The sequence below is a fragment of the Mirounga angustirostris genome, unplaced genomic scaffold (assembly GCF_029215605.1).
Source record: "Mirounga angustirostris isolate CCGP_5_RB_7025 unplaced genomic scaffold, mMirAng1.0.hap1 SCAF_2, whole genome shotgun sequence".
In the NCBI taxonomy this organism is placed as follows: domain Eukaryota; kingdom Metazoa; phylum Chordata; class Mammalia; order Carnivora; family Phocidae; genus Mirounga; species Mirounga angustirostris.
The window spans coordinates 73,435,320-73,459,162 of NW_026991710.1; the positions used below are offsets into that span (position 1 = coordinate 73,435,320).

At 35.2% G+C, this 23,843-nt stretch overlaps 1 protein-coding gene across 12 annotated transcripts in view; it reads left to right on the plus strand.

Annotated features, from left to right (window-relative positions):
- The window catches only part of CCSER1 (coiled-coil serine rich protein 1), a 1,348,832-nt gene that overhangs the window by 707,632 nt on the left and 617,357 nt on the right, over positions 1-23,843 (plus strand). Inside the window, exon 10 of one of the 12 annotated variants that reach the window (XM_064584814.1) lies at positions 12,362-13,824. The exons of the other annotated variants lie outside the window; for them this stretch is intronic. Within the exon in view, the coding sequence (XP_064440884.1) occupies positions 12,362-12,421 (60 nt within the window). The 3' untranslated portion in view covers positions 12,422-13,824. Of the gene's footprint in view, positions 1-12,361; positions 13,825-23,843 lie in introns of those variants that run through there. 12 annotated transcript variants of the gene reach the window in all.

Sequence of the window (23,843 nt, forward strand, 5' to 3'; positions counted from 1 at the left end):
GGATCAACAGAAAACAAGATTACTCATAACAAGAATCTTTACCAAAGTCACTATACCTAAGGAACTAGTTCACACAGATATCTTCTCCTGTTAATCTAAATTTGGAGAAGAAGGGATAAGAATTTTTAATCTTCTTCTCTTGACCAGGTACTATAGAAAGAGATACCTGAGAGAGCTGACTTGTAAGAATTCTTACCCTTTGCCATCTTCTGCCATTTTTCCAGGATCCCATCTGCAGGCTCCAGAGCAAGTATGGTGCCTCAACAGATCCCTACAGGGGTCCCCAAACTGTAGCAGAGGAAAAATAATTTCTCCTCTAATTTCCCAGGTTCTTGGCTGAAACCGCCTCTATAATAAAAGACAGATTAACAGGAGGAAAACAAGTTTAATAACATACACCTCCTGTATACATGTGAGATACCCAGGAAAACTGAGTAATTTCCCAAAATGGCCAGGCCACCACCTTACATACCATCTTCAGCTAAAGACAAAACAAGGATATTGGGGCTCATTGGAGGTTATGAGAGATTACCAGGAAGAACACAGTAAACAAGGGTAAAGTTGTCACACAGGTTGAGGTCTGTTCCTTCTCCACTGATGAATTTCCAGAGATTTGGTCATCTTCCTCTTTCTAGTATGGAGAGGGTCACACCCTTACAAGTGGAGACTTTTCCTTATAAATGTAAATGTCTTTTACAAAAGGGTAACTTTTACTTGGTTTTCAGAATTTTTCCTGTGTTTGTAATTTCTTAAACATAACCAGCTCAAGATAATGCTTAAGCCAAAGAGGCATATTTTGGGGTGGCAAATTCTCCTTTTCTCTAGCTTTGATCTTCCAGTGAAAGAACCGGGTAATGATTTCAGGGAGAAAAGGCATTAAACTATTAGATTATTAGTGTTTCAAAATAAAGACATAAAAACTGTTTTTATAACTTATAGTATATAGAGAGCTAAAGAAAACAGTTCCATAAATGTTTGACTTTATACCAAAGAGGCAAAGGAATAGGAATTTTCAGGATATTGCATTACAGAAAGTTTCCTAAAAGAGAGCCACATGTAACATTAACCTCATGCTCTGTGAAGTAAGAGAACCAGGAAATTATACTCATGTGATGCTACATTGTTAAAATGGTAATTAGAATTTTAAATGTATAAAGCTGAATTACTATGGAGACAATTTATACCGAAGAGTATAATTTACAATTCAGAGTACTTAAAAGCCATAGTTTTTTACATATCAGAATTACTTCAGATTTGTCATGTATTATGAATTTTGTGCTTATAAATTGATTATGGATTTGGATTTAATCCATCAAATTAAAGGAAAATTTACTTAAGGTACAGTCTAATATAGAATAATTTTCAGAAAGAAAAATACTCTAAACAGATTCAGTATTTTCTTGAATTGAGAACTATAACCTAAAAATTGATAAATTGTTCATTTTTTAAGCTTAAGAAAAGACTAATATAGAATTGGAAATAGTGTTTTTCAACTTTTTAGAGTAAAAAAACACTCAATATTGTTCCAAAGATGCTCCTTAAGAGTCTTTTTTAATTTATGGGGAAGTTGCTACAAACTCTGCGTTTGAAAGGATTAATTTTTCTTCTTTGAGGGAGCATCAGTAATGACTCATCATTTCGCTGTAAGAAATACGAATCTAAAAGGAACTTAATGTGAATCATAAAAATATACAAAAATTACTTGGTGTGAGTATATGTATTTTCTACTCTTTTAAAAGCTTTCCTCCATTTTGATTTTCTAGTATGTTAAAATAAATATATGAACATTGAACCACTATCTATAAATATAATGGACATTAGTCTACTCTAATTGTTACTGAAACCCAAGTTCAGCTGCCTGTCATAGCTGGAAAGGTCAAAACTCAAAAGAGTGTTGATTGGAAAGGAATATGCTTTATTCAGAAGGCTGACCAACTGGGGAGAAAGTGGTCTCTTGTCCAAAGGCCAACTCCAAATTTTCTGCCTGGCCTAGGTAGGGATTTTTTAAAGGGGTTTAGGGCCGTTAATCAGTAAAGGGGGTGCAGTGGTCAGTAATATTTCTTGATTATGTGCAGACACATGGTGCCGGCTACACACATTATCTCAGTCCTCAGGGGTTATACAAAGGGGTCTGGTTCCTTAGTGCCTGGGGCATGTGCAAGGAGGTCTGGTTTCTGTTTTGCGATGTGAAGCGCTCTGTTCTTTGGAAAAAATGCGTGATCTATAGAAATACGAAGAAAGGTTTGTTAATCAATCACACAGGCTAAGGATGTTTAAAGTTGAAAGACTACTAGGTTTGCAGGAGCCGTTCCTCATGGTCAGTTTTATCATTTTGTATCTATGGGATTAGGAGCAAAGGTCCTCCTGTAGCTGCTTCCTGCTGATTGAGAATGATTTAGGGATTTTGGAGTGGAAAACTTTTACAGTGTGGAGGATCTTGTTTCTGGCATTTCCACTGTAGGGAATAGTAAGGGCATCTCTAAGCCAGTATGAATAGTGCAAGATCCTCCTTGACAGATGCGAAAAGTCAACCACCAAAGGGAAAGAAAACAAGAAATACAGTAATGTTTAATAGGATATATTTCCATTTGGAAGGAATTGAAGTTAGCCAACTGCTAAAAGGATCTAGAGCTAGGGCATCTGTAGCAGTGACTTGGTTATTTAAATCTTTCATGGCTTCAGTTACATTTTTTGAGAAATATGAATATGTAACATTTTGTCTTAGTGAAAACACATATCACTCTTTGGGCTGCTGTCAATATCTAGGGCTATTCCGTTTTGGCAGGCCACTTTTCAGATCTATGGATGGCTGCACGCCAGGTTTGGTTAAATGCTTGGCTAAGACCTCTACTCATAATTTTACATTGATAGCGGTGGCTACTGGGACAAATATGGCCAAGGGGGGAAAAATATTAAGAAGCCCTCTTTACCCAGTATCTAGCTTTAACAATATCCTAATTATGAGGGATCACTGGCAAGTGGGACAAGACTTGTTTGGGAATACAGACATCTCCAAGGGCATCCTCTATCCAATCATAAGGAAACTGGGACCATCTGCTATTTCCACAAGTCCATAGCTAACCCCATGGAGAGAGTATGCTCCAGGTTGGTTCCATAAAGTCAGCCTTTGTTCCTTAAAGCTGTCTGGTCATATCTGAATCTGTTTGTCTCTCAAATAATGACATTCCGGTCAAAGCCTTGGTAATATAACCAATGTTTCCAATGGTGTCCTGTAACAAGGGGAACAGATTCTTATTGAACTTACTCAAATAATTATAATTGTCATGAAAGAAAGAGTACACATGGAGAGTTTCTGATTTCTGGAGGGTTCAGGTAGGAGAAAATAAAGTGTTTGCATTTCCTCACAAAGGAATATTTTATCGTATTCTGTAAGTCATAGATATCTTAAGAGAAAGTTTCCTTAATCTAGAAGAACAAAAAAAAAGAACAAACATTCAAGAACCAAAAATGTTTCAAATAAGTCATAAAAACTGTAATCATCTTCCTCAATTCATTTAGTCCCCAATTAACTAATTTGGTCTGTTTGAATGCAGCTTTTCCATTGGTTCTGGAAATTCTTACCCAGTTTAGTTTTATGATCTTGAAGATATCAGAAACGTGTATTTTTTTAAAAGTCCTTTCCTGTATGGTGGCTAACTTAACATAATAATTAAAAAAAAAAAGTCCTTTTCATGAGTCTCCTTGAAGACGAAACACATTCTTCAAGAGCATCAGAACAATAACTATAAATGACAAAAGATTAAAAATGGACATGTTTAAAGATCTGATGAGAGTTCATTTAATGCAGTTATTAAAATCCAGTTATTCCTGTGACATGCAACATTTCCATAATTAGAATGTCAAGTGATGACTTTATATGAGGACATATTAAAACTTTAAGAATTTCATGTATTTTCTGGAACAATTATGGCATTTACCCATACAGTATAACCTAAGACTTACCATCATTTGTTTGACAGTGCTTCCCAAGTAACTTAACATACCAAATTAACAAGCCCAATTTGTCAGAAGAATTTAATTATTTAGAATTCAAATCTTGGGAAGTTTGTTAAAAACCTCAGAAAGTTATAAAGTACATGCCTAAATAGGATTACACATCATTATAAAATTCAGTATTATCTGTTTAACCAAGGTGGTGATAAGAGATTCTGCAAAAGGTTATATGGTTGCTAACAAAAGTTAGCTTCTTTAATATTGAGAAGCTTCAGTTCTCTTAAGTAATCAAAGACACGATGAAGACAAAACTTAGAAATTTTGGTTTTCTGGGCAGATAAAAGAAAACAAACTTTGTTTACAATTTCTTATCAAGAGCAGACCAGCAGTCCAAGAAAACTTTATCTTTTTAACAGAAAGAAAAGCAGAATTTCACTCTTATACTAGTATACTTTTAAAACTCATTAATTCCAATCTTAGTCCTGACCACACTTAAATTTTTTTTTCCAAAGATTTCCCTTCAGAAACTTTCTACAGCTTTTGCTTTACATTCAGATTGTGTCTTAAGCCCACTCTCTCTAAATATCCAGTCTCATTTTAGGACAAAATTACTTTTTTTCCCCTGAACAAAGGTGTATTCCCATTCCTTATATCTTTCTGATCAAAAACACATCTTACTTTTCTTGCCTACTGTGTTGCTTACCTTATCATTTCTAGCCATCTCAGTTACATTTATCAGAATTTTAGCTCTTAGAAACTTTAGTCTCCTGTGAAAACTAAGTAGTAACCAATTGTGAACTGTTACAGCACAGTTCTTTAGACTGGAAATTTATGAATACATTTTCAGACTTTCAGATTTTTAGAAACATGGTTGTTACCTTTTTTTTCCCAGAGTACAACCTGCAATAATAAAGTATAAAGCATGTTTAGCAATAGACCCAAGTATCCTCAGTTCTCTGCAATAAGAAGCCACAAACAAACCTACATTCAGTAATCAATGCTTTAGTATTCTTATTTGGAAAAGACTTAGTTATCTACTGAATTTAACCCAATTTATCATTTAACTTAGGAAGACGTGGATGTTTCAGGTTACAAAGATTTTGAAAACTGTAAGCCGTATTCAACCTACTTGTTCTTAACAATTACCATGAAAACACTATGAGGCAGGGAAAATTAACCATCATTTTAGGTCATCTCTTTGCCAACAAACTAACAGAGACAACAAGAATTTAGTAAATACACGTAGAACAAAGCTGATTATCTGTATCATATTCAATGTTGATAACTCCAGTAACATGTCTGTTTTAACTAAACCAATAATTAACCTTGAATCAGCCTTAATACTGAATATGTTGTACCTGTGTCCACTAAAAAGTCAATCAATTTGTTCCCCATTGGGAATTTTTACCTGCGGGAAAATCTGAAGTGGCTGGTTTAAGTCCAGGGGAGCCCTGGATCCATTCGTGTTGATTTGGGAGGTGCCTCAGTTTGAACCTCATAAGAAGGTGGCTTGGCAGGAGTCAATGACACCTGAGGCGCTGAGGAGGGTGTAGGAGCCAGCCATGTGGGTCACTCCCATGGTGGTCCAGCAATCAGAAGGTGGAGGCAGAGGCCAGGAGTGCTGCCAGAAAGGCTGGAGGTAGATTCAGAATTTGGACTAATCTTTCCTTAATGTTTCTTGCCACTCTCTCCTGCAAAACAGGTTTCTTTAGCTCTCTGCACCATTTATTTAAAATATGTCTTGGGGTGCCTGGGTGGCTCAGTCGTTAAGCGTCTGCCTTCGGCTCAGATCATGATCTCAGGGTCCTGGGATTGAGCCCCACATCGGGCTCCCTGCTTGGCGGGAAGCCTGCTTCTCCCTCTCCTACTCCCCCTGCTTGTGTTCCCTCTCTTGCTCGCTCTCTCTCTCTGTCAAATAAATTTAAAAATCTTTAAAAAAATAAATGTCTTAATGGACTTTCTTTGGGAATAGGAGTATCTCCCATCTTCCTAGGCAAAAGTTCAGAAAGAACATAGGAGAAACAACACTATTACTAAATGAAGCCCAGAGAACCTCTGTTAGAATTTGTTCTTCCCCAAAAGTTGGGGTCTTCACTGACAGAACCAAATGCCTTCCTAGACAAGCTAAGAGAGCAAAAACCCCCCGTTTGGAGACAGTCAAACTGAAGGAAAAAATCCAAGAGAGCCATTCAGAGGTCATCATTCCTCTGAGCTTTAACATACATGGCAAGGTGGTGTTACAATAAAAATCATCTTTTAATCATGGATTTCTGGCTGTATTCCTTCCACTTATTGAGAATCCGGCCCAGTGGCCTGTTTGGTGGGACAGAGATGGAACCTCCCATTATACACAAATTTAGCACAATACAGCCCACACATACACACCAAAACAGATGTTCCAAATTCCAAATAAATCCATGGTTATTAAGTCCCTTTTAGTTTCTCTCCAAAGCCGCGCCTTCCTAATGGGAAAAGCATGGGCAACGGAACAGAGGCGCACGGTGCTTCACAAATGAGAAAATTGCATCATTGTGTACTCCAGTGGATTTACCTGGTCCAGAGCTCATCAGCTGGCCCCAAATGCTCCTTTCCTTTTCACTCAAACCAAAAGCAAAACTGGCAGTTAGCTGCAGTTGGGAATCAGCTGGGAGTTTCCCCAAGACAGAAACAGTCTCAGCAGCTGCGGCCGGTTCTCTCTGGCCACTGTCAAATAAAAGCCGACTAGCCCTGAGCAGCTAGCTAATCTGTGGTCATCCAGGTACTAGCTCGGCAAACAGATGAGTAAACCCTGGCACGCTGCTGGGCCAACGACTCCATCCGCCCAACTGCAGATGAGCCCTGGCACTGCCACAGCCAACTGCTCTGCCTTGGGATTCCCAGGGGAACTGGATGCCACAAGGGTGCTGGCTCGCCAAAATTTGTTACCAAAACCCAAGGTCAGCGTCCTCTCTAGAAAGGCCAAAACTCAAGGGTGTGATTGGAGAGGAGTATGATCTTTATTTAAAGACGCTGGCCATCTGGGGAAAGGTGAACTCTTGTCCTAAGGCCAACTTCAAGGTTTCTGCCTGGCCTACGGACTTTTAAAGGGATTTAGGTCCGTCAATCAGTAGAGGGGATGCAGTGGTCCGCAGTACTTCTTGATGGTGTGCAGACGCACTGGGGCCAGCTATGGACGTTATCTCAGCCCTCAGAGGTTGTGCAAGGGGGTCTGGTTTCTGTTCTGCGATGTGCAGAAGTGCTCTTTTCCCTTCTAGGAAAGACTGCATGATCTACGATATACAAAGAATGGCTAGTTAATCATATAGGCTAAGGGTATTTGCCAAAGCTTAAAGATGACTACGTTGGCCCAAGGGCCTGAAGCAGTTTCATAATAATGTTTTTTACTTACTAATTTAAGTGACTGGATATCATTCCATCATATGAACATTTTAAATATTTTTTACGTTTCTTTTTAATTTTTCCCTTTTAAAGAACAGCATTTTCGTATGGAACAATTTCCTATCAAGGGGAATTTTGAAAAATCAAAATTGTATATGGTTTTATCCTCCACTCAGTGATGCTATTTCTAGAAATCTACCCTGAACACACACATTCACATATATCACATAACATTTCCATAATGCTGAGCCACCCAGGTGCCCCAAGAAAAAAATATTTTAAGGTGATTTGGACCCATTTCTGGTTGTACTTCCTTAGTTGGCTATAGCCTAAGGACCAAGAGAACTACAAAAAATATAAAAATGGACTCAGTAGTAAAATTATATTACTACTATTGTAATAATTTTGAAGCTATTTTACGTATATCATAAGATTCAACTGTTTAAAGCAAATGTTACTAGTTACCCAAGGTATTGCAAGATGAGAGAAAATAAGTATAATAATGAAAATATAAGTTAAAGAACCCTGTAATGTAATATTTAAATAGAAACTATCCACATGAACTCATAAATTACTATAGAATATTTCTTAGCTCTGCCTACTGAGAGTCTAAAGCAAGTCAGAAACATCTAACCTGAAACAATTCAAGCTTAAAGGCCTACCTTTCAATATATAGGAAACACAAGCATGGATGGATATGTAAAACAAGACCGCAGGTCAACTATCAGAAAAATTCCAAATGTGCAGTATTCTGACAAAACTGACATGGTAGCCTTAAAAAATCAAGTGCCATTAAAAATTGGATGTTTGTCCTAATTAAAGAGACCAAAAAGAAATCATGACAAACTCAATTACTGAATCCATGTGGTAGCTATGCTATGCAGCTGTTAATGGTACTAGTTTTTCTGTTTTTCTATATGCTTAGAAATTTTTCCAGTAAGGGGAAAGGCTAATCCAATTTTAAAAATCTGAATTAAGATTCAGGGTGCCTGGGTGGCTCAGTCTATTAAGCATCCAACTCTTGACCTCAGCTCAGGTCTTGATCTCAGGATCGTGAGTTCAAGCCCCACATTAGGCCCCATGCTGGGCATGGAGTCAAATAAATAAATAGGTATTTGGTGGGTAGGTAGATAGATCATAGATAGATAGAAAGAGGGAAAGAGAGAAAGAAAGAAAGAAAGAAAGAAAGAAAGAAAGAAAGAAAGAAAGAAAGAAAGAAAGAAAGAAAGAAAGAAAGAAAGAAAGAAAGGAGAGAGAGAAAGAGAGAAAGAAAGAAAGAGGAGAGAGAGAAAGAGAGAAAGAAAGGATTTATAATGACATTACATTGAGATGTGAGGCATGGTCCAAGACTGAATCTTGGGTTGTTAGGTTGAGTAGTAACAGCAGTAGTAGTATTTAGTAGTAGTGTTTGAAAGGCATTTGAGGAAATTTGATTAAGGCTAACTATTACAAATTAAAACCTATTGACATAGAAAGTTAGAAGCCATTAACTGGGAAAAATAAGCAGAAAATCCAGTAACTGGATGTAAAATATACAAAAGTTGATGTGATCATCTCTGGTAGGAATATGACATTTTATTTTCTTATTTCTACTTACCCTTTTTTGTCATGTTTTACAATGAATATATGTGCCTTTATAATAATTTGTAATTTCATTGTATAAATATTTTATTTTATAATTTAATTTAATAATGTAAGTAATTATTTTAAAAAAGCAAATTCTGCAACGCTGCTATAATGAATACAAAATTATGTTTGTACAATGTATTTAACTTCAAGTACTACCTCCACACAAAATAAATTGGAAGTTTTTGAGGAACCGAAGTAGCAAAGATACTTTGTTCTTAAATATAATTATTAAAAATATTAAATATTGGAGGGTTTTTTCCCAAATTTGACAATATATTGAATTCATCATATTTTAAAGCCTAAGATGATTAATCTATTTTGTAAATGATTGTCTTACTTTACAATATCTCCAGAGTGGTTAATCATAAAAAAAGAATTGCATCTTTTGAGTTTTTATTCTTGTTACAGTGTAGTCATGGGGAAACATTTATCCTCATTAGTTGAGCTTTCATATTTCCTTGCAGTCCTCTCCATGTTCCAGTCGCTAAAAATGACAGAGAAGTACTGGGGCTTTTTGTCCTCGCCACATGATGAGGATGACAATATTGTAAGCTTTTATGGCAAGAGAAATGTAGTATCATATATTTTAGGATCATTTGTGTCTCTGAACATATTCAACCTATTAAAATATTTTTTTCCTTTCATTTTACTAACTTTTTAGAATATTGAAAGGTAGATCTGGGTTAGAACTTTATTATAAATATGAATGTTAGGAGGCTTAAAATACACTGGAAAACAGAATTCCAGGTTTATAAAATACAAAAATATAACAGTATATTCCCTCTGTCATTTCACATTCATTCAACCAGCTTTTGGGGAACAGGTACCGAAATGTTTGTTAGTCTTAATGATTCTGCACTTTTTTTTTTTTTAAACATGTTTGGTTGACAAATATGTATCACGTCTGTGTTCGACATATACTTATAGTCCTGTGGTTCCTTTCATCTCAAGTTATTTCACCCTTTTTCATTTATACTGTTACTTAAAAAATAAAAATAATAAATGGTATCCCAGGCACTGAGATTGTAGCAGTGAAGAGGAGATAGACAAATGTTAAAAAACAAAATTCAGTAGAGTAAATCTGAAGATCTAATTGGCTTTATTCAATGATTCATTAACCAAGCAGTATCCCTTCTACCAAAGAGAATAGAATTCCTGAAGAGCTGTACAAATAGAAGGCTTTTATAGGCTGAACGGGAAGTGGTGGACAAGGAAGTTTTAGCTAAAGAAAAGAAAGAATATATTGGGCAAGGTCACCTTCCTTCTGAACGGCAAGGGGTCTTGTCTTGCAGATTATCTCACTAATGCAGATCAGGCCATTCCAGAGTTATCTGTTGAAAATTCCACTCTTGGGAGAGGCTAAAGCTGAAATTAAGTTTGCTATTAAGTTCTAGTGGAACTTAGGAAAAGTGACTCCATTTGGGGGCCTGCTGTTAAATTTCTTCATAAACCTCATATTCTAGTGATGAAGATAGACAATACACTAGAAATTACAGAAATAAGGGTCATGATGTAAATAAGCAAAAAGACAAGATTAAGAGATGAATCAGGTGAAGAGGAGAGTTTATGTCTGGAAAAGACTTATCAGGGAAGACCTTTCTGAGTGTGTTGTCTTTGAGCTGTAATCTGAGTGAAGGTCAGTTCACAAAACTGAAACAAGCATCTTGACATGGGGGAAATCAGAATTTGGAAAATAGTCACCTTCCAATACCGCTTGCTGCTTCGAGACTTCCTCAGTTTGGTCTTCATCTTGTCTTCCTACTTACAGGCTCTACACATTCTAGTCTATACAGCATCACAAAGAAATCTGCAAAACAAACAAAAATCACACACACCCTCCCCTTACATTGTGTTGTATTTTTACTTTAAAACTCTCTCTCTTAATGATTCACTAAGGCTTAAAAGACAAAATTCCCATTCCTCAAGCCAGCACTCTAAGGTGCTCAAATTATACTCTTCCCTATTTATGTTGCAAACATAAACATTTTATTCCACTTAAACTGAACCAGCACAAATTGCTATTTCTTTTCTCTGTTGTTTAGGGTTTTTAACCATTTTATCTGAAATACCCCTTCCCCTGTAATATATCTCTCTTTTCCAGCCTTGCTCCAATTTCATACCCTTAATTTGACTACCCAAATTGGGGGTTGATGGGGTTTTGGAATATAGGAGAGGTTTGGTGGGGTGAGGTCCAGAGCCAATGACCGAGAAAGAATTCTTGAGATGTCTTTGGTGTAAAATGGTGGTTTATTAAAGCGCACTAACAGGACCCATGGGCAGAAAGAGTTGCTGCACTGGAGTCTTGAGTGGTGATTATATACTCAAGAGTTGGGGGAAGTAAGGAAAAGGGAGGTTTCAAAAGAACTTTCATATGCTAAAGAGGACCTGCCTACAAGATACCTGCAGCCTTGCTGTTGTGAAGTTAAGGTTGTTTTCCCCTCTAGCAAGGTATTTACATTTAGTTGAGAGATTCCTGGAGGAATGTCACACATGTCCCACCCAAGAGTGGGGGGTAGGGGGAGGTTGCAGGGTGTCAAGTTTATGCTTTGTCTTCAGCTAGCCTTCTTGCTCCCTCATCAGGGGTGATTTCTCTATCTGTAGAATTATGTCAGCAGTTATCAGTCCTATATAACTTACTATCCTGTCGTAGTTAGTTAATATATCTCATCAGTTTTATATATTGACATATAGCCTATCTTGTCATATGCCAGTCTTGTAGTATGGTTTATCTTTTTTATATTCATTTATATCCATCTAAGTTCCACATTCATTAGGGGCAAGTATATTCTATACTTCTTGGATTGTGTTTCTTTTTATACATACTATTTACACAATAGTTTTTTGTTTTTTTTTTCTGAAGGTGAAAGATTATGAAATGTTCTAATTTCTATCACTTAAAACTATAATAAAGTGTAGAGGTTAAGAAAATAGTAATAATTGCTGCATATGAAATTCTGTTGGAATTTTGTGTTTAGGACCTTAGGTGGTGACTATGCTTTAGAAATATATCAGGAGAAACATGTGAGATTTACCTATTACTTTAATTACCTAATTTTCTTTAAATCATTTTACTTGAGAAATACATAAAAGAAAAAGTTGTGTAAAACTTTTTTTTTTCTCATGAAACCAAAGGAAATCAAAAAATTTTGCCAATTAATCTTCCCTCTTTTTTACCTTGTGTAAAGTGTATTTAATTGGATGTTGGAAACCTGTAAGCATTACTAATAAATATCAATAAATGTTAATAGGAATTTTGACTTAGAAAATCACAAATAAAAGTTGTTGGTCTATGTTTTTTTAAGTGTTTATATGTTTTAAATCTTCATATGAAATAAAATTTCATTTCATTTCATTAATTTGATGTCATTCATTTATTTACTTTTGTTTTCTTCTTTTCAAGGCCCTGTGGAATCCTACATGCACTGAAGTTTTATTTAAACCAGTACATATTTCAACCTAGGTGAAATCATTTGACCATAAGCAATGTATCACCAATCTGTGATATGTTAAATATTAAATAAAACCAACTTTCCATCATTCCATATGTTAGCTATTTCCCAGAGTATTTAATAGAGAAATGTTTCCATTCCAAGTATTTCACACTTTCTGCATTTGTACACAATTGCACAAAAAACTGATAGATGAAGATTGAACTCATATTCCTACCTTATTCTTATTGTATTTTGACAACAACAACAAAAAAAGACCTATTTAAAAATTATCTCCGTATGCAAGCTATTTCTCAATGTAACATTCCACTTGGCGGTGCATATTTTTTGTTCAACCTTGTCATCCATATCCTTTGTCTCTGTGGCAGTAGTCTTCATTTAATTTCACCACATATTGTATGCACATTAGGTAAGTTTGAAGACAGTGCTAGTTTCTCCCATCCGAGAAGGACAATTCCTACTGAAGAACTAAGTTATCTGTTTCTCTTGTATTGAGATCCAAAGATGAAAGCAGTATGTCTTCAAATGAAGTAAATAATGAAGAGTCTTATTCCAACTACAGAAAGTTAAAAACCTCTATTTATATCTCTAAACATGTAAAGAAAGTTTACTGGATACTGACTGACCTCCTATTAAGGTGTGTCATGAAAGAACACTTGTCTCCTGGACTTGGCATTGCTGCCTGATTTCTGTGCATCCCTGTTTATTGCCTTTCTATAATAGCTCACTTTAATTATTAAATGGCCAAGTGGCAACAGGGCACTCTTGAATGTTGTAGTTTATTGCAAGGGTAAGTAATACAGCCCAGAAGTGGTTCAGTGTTGTGGGCAGGGTGCAAGGGCAACAGAAGAGAGTCACAGAGCTAAGGAGAAGAAAGCAGCTTTTACAGAGTTCTCTATATTTTGCAAACAGGCAATGAAATCATTGTAATTGTAGTAACATTCAGATACATGTTATAAAATTTCTTAAATTATTCAAGTCATTATGTGATATAATATGAATGATCAAATGCTGGGTTTAAACCATGGTGTTAAAATAAAATTATAAATGTATTTATTTACATGAAAACATTATATGTGTTCTTGTTGATTTTGCCCCTTAATGCATCCTTTTACAACCTAACATACAAAACTTGTTTCTCTAACAGTTTTCTATAGTTTATTTTGTAATCCTATTCTTATCTCTTTCTTTTTATGGTCTTATTTTATATTTGAAATCTTTCAATGTAGATAAGGTAAGAAACTCCACCACCTACAATAAAGCACTCACCTGGTAAAGATTTGTATCAATGTGAACGGTCAATATCATTTTAAAGAAGAAGAAAGAATTTAATTAACAATAGAAAAACACTTGTAGTATTATCTAGATTAAGTCAATAAAGAAAGGTACTTTTTTTCTTAAAAGCAATGTAGCAGAAACTGTCAATACAGACAAAAAAACCCGCTTACCTCAAATGGTACAATTTCAAGATTGTTTTTTACCATCAGTGAGACATTTCAGTGCTGCTTCCTTGGAAACCATCTCACTCTCATGCGCTCTTTTTTTTTTTTTTTTTTTTTTTTACTGGAACTTAGGCAGAATATATATCAATGAACATGTTTACAGGTTAATAATTTTACTTTCATGAGGAAATGTATTCAGACTTTCTCACATGTTTATTGTATAATTTTGCCATTTAACTATTAAAATATATTTATTTGAATAATTTGAAAGTGAATTTTAAAAAAATTAATGGCAGTATTGTCATTGTCTTTAGGAAAATGTACAAGAACCATTGTAGTTGCTGTAATGTATTCTGGGGTGTTACAAAGCAAGGTTGGTAGTTGACAGTAGGCATCAGAGTATATCTGACCGTTGCAAATAATGCAACTTCAATATTTCTTGCCGGAAGGAAGCATTATGTTTTACTAGGATTCCTGTGTGTTTCTCTGAAAGATTCGAACAGTCACTAACTCAAAATAAGAGAATATTTATTCTCCTAATAAGGAAAGTGGGATTTGAAGAGGTTAAGTGCCTTTCTCAAGTTCGTGTAACTTTTATGACAATATCAAAGTCCTAGATTGTGCTCATTGTTCCACATCAAAGTCAGGATTTTGTTTTATTTTTCTGATTTCGGAATACCGATTGCACAATGGCAAAACTCAATACAAATTATAATCTGGATTATACACATATATAGATAATTGTATATTGTGTATATATTACATGTTATTAAAGATTGAATTTCTCTGAAATCTGCATTATGGATTAGGGAAAATTGTGATGATAATGCTTTACTGTGTGAATACCTAAGATGTACAACCTATGAGCCAAGGAAATAATTTTATAATAGAATTATTTATTCAAATACAGAGAAGTGCTTGGAAGGGAAACTATGGCCACTTTTGCTAGATACTTTAATGATTATTAATACATGTTATCTGTAGTTTAAATCATGAAAATTTAATTTGTCATGTTCCATAATATATGCATGTTAAATGTTTTTATTTATTCACATTGAAAAATATAGGCAGCTTATTCCCAGTTAGATTTTTGACATATAGCTGTTTTTATTTTTTAATGACGAGGCTAAAATAAGTGTATGTTATTATACACCTAAGATTTTGTTATAAAACACCTAACTTCCTTGCTAAAGTTTTCGAAATGGTATCATTTTTCATAATTTCCTAAGTTTGGTATGTTTTAAATGGCTGTTAATTTGAAAACAAACTATACTTTCTTTTCCATATTTAACTTGCTGCTAGAGGTGGGAATGTCCAAATTTAGCAAAGAGATGCTTATAATGTTGCTGTATTTTGTGCCTATTTCTCCTTATAGGAAATCCAAATATAGTTCTGTGTGGTCTTAACATACATTTTTTTTTCTTGAAATATAGTTGATACACAATGTTACATTAGTTTCAGGTGTACAACTTTGTGATTCAGCAACTCTATATGTTGTGCTATGCTCACCACAATTGTAGCTACCATCTGTCACCATACAATGCTATTATAATACCATTGACTATTTCCTTATTCCAGTGACATGTTCAATCCAAAACTGAAAGACTATATCTCCCACTGCCCTTTACCCATTTTGTCCTTCCCCCAGCCCCCTCCCCTCTCGTAACCATCAGTTCTCTGTATTTATGGGTCTGTTTCTGCTTTTTGTTTGTTTATTCATTTGTTTTGTTTTATAGATTCCACATGTAAGTGAAATTATTTGGTATTTGACTTTCTTGGTCTCACCTATTTCATTTACCATAATATGCTCCAGGTCTATCCATGTTGTCACAAATAGCAAGATCTCATTCTTTTTTATGGCTGAGAAATATTCGTGTGTGTGTGTGTGTGTGTGTAGCACATCTTTCTTCTCCATGCATCGACACCGAGTTGCTTCTGTATCTTGGCTATTGTAAATAATGCTGCAGTAAACATAGGGGTGCGTATATCTTTTTGAATTAATGTTTTTGTTTTCTTTGGGTAAATACCCAGTAGTGTGATTGCTGGATCATACGGTAGATCTATTTTTATTTTATTTTAATTTAATTTCAGCATGGTTAACATACTGCTATGGTAGTTTCAGGTATAAACTTCTATTTTAATTTTTTGAGGAACTTCCATACTCTTTTCCACAGTGGCTGCACCAACTTACATTCCCACCAACAATGCATGAGAGTTCCTCTTCCTCCACATCCTCACCAACACTTGCTATTGCTTGTCTTTTTGATTCCAGCCATTCTGGCAGTTAAGAGATAATATCTCAGTGTGGTTTTGATTAGCATTTCCATGATGATTAATGATGTTGGGCATTTTTTTCATGTGTCTGCTGGCCATCTCTATGTTTCCTTTGGAAAATGTCAAGTCCTCTGAATATTTTTTAATTGGATTATTTGAGTTTTTTTGGTGTTGAGTTGTTTAAGTTCTTTATAGAGTGTGGATAATTAACCTCTTATTGCCTGTATCATTTATGAAAATCTTCTACCATTGAGTAGGTTACCTTTTCATTTTGTTGATGGTTTTTTTTGCCGTGCAAAAGCTTTTTATTTTGATGTAGTCCCAATAGTTCATTTTTGCTTTTGTTTCTCTTGTTTGAGGAAACATATCCAGAAAAATGTTTGAATGGCTGATGTCCAGGAAACTATTGCCTATGTTTCTTCTAGGAGTTTTATGTTTTCACATCTCATATTTAGGTCTCTAATTTTTAAGATTTTATTTATTTATTTGACAGAGAGAGACACAGCGAGAGAGGGAACACAAGCAGGGGGAGAGGGAGAGGGAGAAGCAGGCTTCCCGCTGAGCAGGGTGCCCAATGTGGGGCTCGATCCCAGGACCCTGGGATCATGACCCGAGCTGAAGGCAAATACTTAAGGACTGAGCCACCCAGGCACCCATAGGTCTCTAATTGATTTTATTTTATTTACCTTAAGATTTTATTTTTAAATAGTATCCACGCCCAGTGTGGGGCTCTAACTCACAACCCTGAGATCAAGAGTTGCATGCTCTATCGACTGAGCCAGCCATGCAACCCCATTTTGAGTTTATTTTTGTGTGTGATGTAAGAAAGTGGTTCAGTTTCTTCATTTGCATGTAGCTGTCCAGTTTTTTTCAGCATCATTTATTGAAGAGACTGTCTTTTTTCTATTGTATGTTCGTAGCTCCTTTGTTGTAGACTAATTGACCATCTAAGCATGGTTTTATCTCCGGGCTCTCTGTTCTGTTCTGTTGATTAATGAGTCTGTTTTTGTGCCAGTACCATACTGTTTTGATTATTACAGTTGTGTGGTATATCTTGAAAACTGGAATTGTGATATCTCCAGTTTTGTTCTTTTTCAGGATTGTTTTGGCTATTCAAGGTCTTTTGTGGTTTCATACAAATATTAGGATTATTCTACTTCTGTGAAAAATGCTGTTAGTATTTGATTACATTGAACTGTAAGATTGCTTTGGTTAGTATAGACATCCTAACATTATTAATTCTTCCAATCCATGAGAATGGTATTTCTTTTCATTTTGTTTTTATGTGATCTTCAGTTGCTTTCATCAGTATTTTATAATTTTCAGAGTATAGGTCTTTCACCTCCTTGGCTGGGTTTATTCTAGGTGATTTATTCTCTTTGCTGCAATTCTAAATGGAATTGTTTTCTTAATTTCTCTTTCTTTTACTTTGTTGTTAGTGTATAGAAATGCAGCTGATTTCTGTGTATTTATTTTGTGCCCTGCAACTTTACTCATTTCATTTATTATTTCTGGTAGATTTTTTGTGTAGTCTTTAGAGTTTTGTATGTATAGTATCATGTCATCTGGAACTAGTGACAGTTCAACTTTTCCTTACCAATTTGGATGCCTTTTAGTTCTTTTGGTTGTCTGATTGCTGTGGCTAGGACTTCTAATACTATGTGAATAAAAATGGTAGGAGTGGACATCCTGGTCTTGTTTCTGATCTCATAGAGAAAAATTTCTCAGCTTCTCACCATTGAGTATGAAATTAGCTGTGTGGTTTTTACATAATGGCTTTCGTTATGTTGACTTGTGTTCCCTCTAAATCCATTTTGTTGACAGTTTTTAATCATGACTGGATGTTGAATTTTGTCTAATGCTTTTTCTGCATCTACTGAGATGATCATATGATTTTCATCCTTCATTTTGGTGATGTGGTGAATCATGTTAATTGATTTGCAAATATTGAATTATCCTTGCATCCCTGGAATAAATCCTATTTGATCATGGTGAATGAATTCTTTTATGTATTGTTAAATGTGATTTGCCAATATTTTGTTGAGGATTTTTTTCATCTGTGTTCGTTACAGATATTGGCCTGTAGTATTTTATATATATATAAATGTGTGTGTGTGTATATATATATGTATATATGTATATATAAATTATTTAGTGTCTTTGTCTGGTTTTGGTATGAGGGTAATGCTGACCTCATAGAATGTATTTGGAAGTTTTCCTTCTTCCAGTTTTTGGAATAGTTTGAGAAGAAATAGTTATTGACTCTTTAAATGTTTGATAGAATTCACCTGTGAATCCATCTGGTTTTAGACTTTTGTTGGTAGTTTTTTGATGACCACATCAATTTCATTACTAGTAATTGGTCTGTTCAGATTTTCTGTTTCTTCCTGATTTAGTTTTGGAAGATTGTGTATTTCTAGTAATTTTTCCATTTCTTCTAATTGTTTAATTTTGTGGTGTGTAACTTTTCACTGTATTCTCTTAAAATCCTTTATATTGCTAATGGTGTAAGTTGTTACTTCTCTTTCATTTCTGATTTTATTTATTTGAGTTCTTTCTCTTTTTTTTCTTAATGAATCTGGCTAAATGTTTGTCTGTTTTGTTTATTCAAAGAACCAGCACTTAGTTTTATTGATCATTCATTCATTCATTTCTATTTCATTCATTTCTTCTCTGCTCTTTATTATTCCCTTCCTTCTATTCTTGGTTTTTTTTTTTTTTTCTTCTTCTAGTTCCTTCATATTACATTACTAACTTGAAAGTTTTCTCATTTTTTGAGGTAGGCCTCTATTACTAAAAATATTCCTCTTAGAACTGCTTTGCTTCATTCCAAAGATTTTGGAACATTGTGTTTTTATTTTCATTTGTTATCATGTATTCTTTTTATTTCTTCCCAATTTCTTTGTTGACCTCTTGGTTGTTTAGTATCATGTTGTTTAGCTTCTATGTGTTTGTGTTTTTTCCAGTTTTTTGTTGTTGTTGTTTGTTTTTCCCTTCTGATTGATTTCTTGTTTCATGTCATTGTGGCTGGAAAAGATGTGACTTTTATCTTCTTAAATTTATTGAGACTTTTTATGTGGCCTAACATGTAATCTATTTGGAAAATGTTCTATGTACACTTGAAAAGAATGTGTATTCTACTTTTTGGGGTGGAATGATCTGTACATATCTGTTAAGTCCATCTGGTCTAATGTGTCATTCAAAGACACTGTTTCCTAATTGATTTTCTGTCTGGATTATATATGCATTGATATAAGTCAAGTTAAAGCCCCATGTATAGTTGTCCCTTGTGAAGATGATATATGCCTGGTGACTTTGGCTAACTGGCCAGAGTTGTGATTGGCATGGGCTGGTGTCCCAAGGCACTCTGTGCAGGGGCTGCCCTGGTTTCTTGGCCAGAGCTGAAGTGGGCATGAGATGGGGCAGTCTCTGGGATCTCTGTGTAGAAGATACCCTGGCAGGACAGCCAAAGCTGAGGTAAGCATGGACTAAAATGGTCCCTGGGCTCTCAGTGCAGTGGGAGCCTGGTAGGATAAATGAAGCAGAAGTATTTGCAATCTGGGGTGTCCAAGGTTTCTCAGTGCAGGGGACACATTGGTGAGGCATCTGGAGCCAAAGTAGGTGTGAACCAGGAGGTCCTAGAGCACTCCGTGCTAGGGGGCCCTAGCAAGCTGTCTGGATCTGGATCTAAAGTGGTGCAGGCCTGGAGTGGTTCATAGCGCTCTGCAACTGTGTCACCTTGATGTGATGGCTGGAGCTGTAGTGAGTGCTGGAAAAGGGTGTTCCTGTATCTGCCACACTGGGGCTGCCTTAGTGGGACAGCTGGGCCTGATGTGGTCCGGGACCCAGGGCTCACAGAGGTGGTAGGCCAGCTAGAGTGCCCAGACCATACTCCTGTTCATACTATCAAGGTGAAGGGGGAACATAAACCATGGTGCTTACCAGCTCCCCCAACCCAGAAAGAGTTCCAACAGTCTCCCCCCCACCCCACCGCCCCCATTTGGCATGGGTCTGGAATTAGTTCCTCTATATTCTAGCTGTTTGTTGTTGTTGTTGTTGTTTTGTTGTTGTTGTTTTTAACACTGTGTTTTGATTGTTTGTTTTTCTGTGCCCCAGGGTGTGTGGGGCTGGTGTGGGCTAGGGGCCTTGGTCTTGCTAGGTGGCAGCTGAGTATGGTGCCTGGACCCTGCTCCCATCTGCACTATCAAGGTATATGACGAATGTAAGCCATAATGTTCCAGCAGCTTCCCCTCTATTTGGTGGAGTTCTAGGGCTGCATATTTTATATACTAGTTGCTCTTCTAAACTATGGCCTTTTTTCTGTGCCCCAGGGCAGACAAATCTGTTCCAGTCCCCTCAGTAATATCCCTCCTCAATGCATTTCAGAGGGTTGCAGGTGGGAGTTTTCCTTACTTACCATGTCTTTCTCTCTCCTGCCATTCTCTGTGTGGTCTTTTGTTGTACACAAGCTCTTCAGTCAGCCCTCAGTTCTTCAGGAGGAATTGCTCTATAAATAGGTATAGATTTGGTGTGTCTGTGGAGAAAGTGAGTTCAGGGTCTTCTTGTGTTGCCATCTTATACCTCTTAACATTTTATGTATGATTACTATTTCTAAAAAAAAAAAAAAAAAAAAAGGATCGGTCTTGGTGCTTTTTTTGGTAACAGTAATTACCATTATGATACACTGATAACTTAAAAAAAACTATAGCAAACTTATTTCAAACATATGAAAATTCATTTGCTGTGGTTGAAACAATGATAGATTGACATGTATATCCTTCATTGAAAAGAGTTGTTATTTTTTGTATTACTAAACATTAAGAACTGTTAGAATGTTCTAAGCCTTCCAAGTGTATCTGAATTTATATAATATGTTTATAACATTAATTGTATTAGAGAAGAGTAGGATAGGCTGTAAAATAAGGGAAAAAGACCAAGATGTAAGCATCTTCCTTATTTTTTACCTCAAACCAAACATTCTTAGTATATTTACTGGATATTGTCTTTTTTTTTTTTTAAAGATTTTTTTATTTATTCACAAGAGACAGACAGAGAGAGGCAGAGGGAGAAGCAGGCTCCCTGCTGAGCAGGGAGCCCGATGCGGGACTCGATCCCAGGACCCTGGGATCATGACCTGAGCCGAAGGCAGACGCTTAACCATCTGAGCCACCCAGGCGCCCTGGATATTGTCTTTTATTTTGTGAACACTTTCCTCTGCTTGTTTGTTTTCCTCTATAAATGCTATATGTTGTTACACATATAGGAAATGATGAACAGGAGGCTCAAATGATAAAGTATTTTCTGGTGACTGTTTCTAGTGTCTGAAAGATAATCATTGAATGTTTATTTTATAAACATCATGGTTCAGTTATACACACATGCATATATGAAATGAGGAACCCTTTATTTTAAAGTTATCTTTTTAAAAAAGGAACTTGATAAGATGAAGGCAATTTGTAGGTTGCATAAGCATTTCTCAGGAAGAAGGGAAGAGCTTTCTGAGTCCAGGGAACATCAATGATGAATGAATGCTAAGTGGATTCTGATGGAAGAAAGCAATTATTGTAGCAATGGTAAAATCATTGTAAAATCTTTTCTCTAAGATATTTTTTTAAGTTTTTATTTATTTTTGTATGTATGTATGTATGTATTTATTTAAAACTCAGGGGATGGAAGAAATATTCTCTCCCCACATAAGGAAAAATAGCCAATAACTTAAATTTTGATAAACAGTCTGGAAGGTTTGTGCACTAATAAATTTTGAATATAATGATCATTGAGAGTGAATAAATGTGTCAAGTTCTACTCAATTTCTTCATGGAAGTTTCTTCTTCATAGGGCTGGCAAGATTTCTGACCTGGAAAGATTTATTTCTACCTTTTTCCACTAAGGATAGCAGAGTAAACTTGAAAGAACAAGTAACTTCACTTAGCAATAAATTTTCTACACAAATTTTAATTTTCTTTACCTCATGGTTTGTATATGTTTTAAGAAGTGATTGTGTCATTGTAGATTTAGGGTTCAATTTCTATTTTAACACAGTTTTATACAATTTTATGATTTATGTTGTTTGAGATCTCTGTCATCTGGCTGCCATTTGTTTGTAGCCACATGAATTTTAAGAATAGGACCCTGAAAATAAATGACGAGTCTCTTGAAAATTACCCCATCCATTTCAGTAATGCAAATACAACACAAATAAACATTTATATATGTAAACAAATACTAAATATTGTTTTCTAATGCTTTGTTACCAGAATGTAAGCTTTAGAAACCTTAAAAAACTTTTTTTATTAATTTGTTAAAAAAAAATAAAAAGCATCTAGTAGAATGTCATATAGATTTTATACATTAGAAACGTATCATTGGTTTTTAATGAAAAAGAATATTCGATATCTGATAAGCTAACACAAAGGATCGGATTCTCCAATTAGATTCAAACAAACTATAGATCTTATCTAATATCAAGCTTTACTAATAATTTCAGAGGTTTTGGCAATCAAGTGCAGATGACAGAGGGACAGGTCTAGGATATTGAGGGCAGCTCTTCAAACTCTTTCATCCTGCACTGAACACCTACTCTCTGGTCCAGAATAGTAGATCAGATATCCAAGTGAGGTTTTGTGGAGTTACTTATATGGCAGAAAGAATGTTTCATCCATGAAACATCTTCATTTTATATTCCAACAATGACATTTTTCAAAGGGAGCCATGTTTATAAACCCATAGATTTTTAAGTTTTTCAAATCACTCCTTAATCAGGGACAGCTATTAAAATTTCCATAGTTAAGGACCCTCCTGCTAGCAAGTATTATTAGTTTATTTTCTTAGAGATCTCGTTTTTATGTCCATAAGATCATACAGACTTACCTCCCTTCTTCTTCCCTGGAGAAAAGTCAGCTGCTTTAATTCCTCCTTGTCACCTGTTCTATTTCCATCATTTACTGAGAAGGATACTTGATTGGAATGGATGGTAAATCCAGTCTCCTGGATTTTTCATTTCTCTTTAATTGTTAAAAAAAAAAAATGCTTTTTAAGAAAAAGTTTATCTGACTGAGATTGCAGTTATTTTTGGTTTTTCTTCTGTGTTTTGAATGTTCCAAAGCACAGTTTGAGGCAAGAGATAGAAGATTGCTCCGCTTTTCTTGGAGGTTATTTCTTTGTTTCCTTTTATTTTTCACTTAAGGCAAACTTTCAGGAATTGCAATTTTTGAAAGTCAAGAATTTCATGATTGGAGAAAAAAAAGTAAAATTCCTTTAAAAAGATAACATTGTGTGTTAACTATACTCAAAAAAAACACAAAAAACAAAAAACCAAAACCAAAAATAACTGAAAAAAGTTGTCTGGATATATGGTATAATATACTATATAAGAGAAGAGTCAGTTATTTAGCTTCATAAATCATATTTAAAATTATAAATATTTATTTGTTTTATTGTTTGGTTCCATTTGCTATTTATACAGAATTACTCCTACTAGAGCAATGATTAGAATAGAGTATACACTTTCTTTGTTTTCTTCTTCTAGTTACACTGTATATACTTTATTATATATTTTACTGAATATAAAATACCTGGTCTTAGATATTTTGGACGTTGGCTTATTTCTGTAAAATGTCTCCTCTTTTTATACTTCATTTTCCCCACTTGGTATGTATCAAAAGTACAGTAGAAAAATTCCCATAAGAGAAAACACATATAAGAAAAACTGAATCTA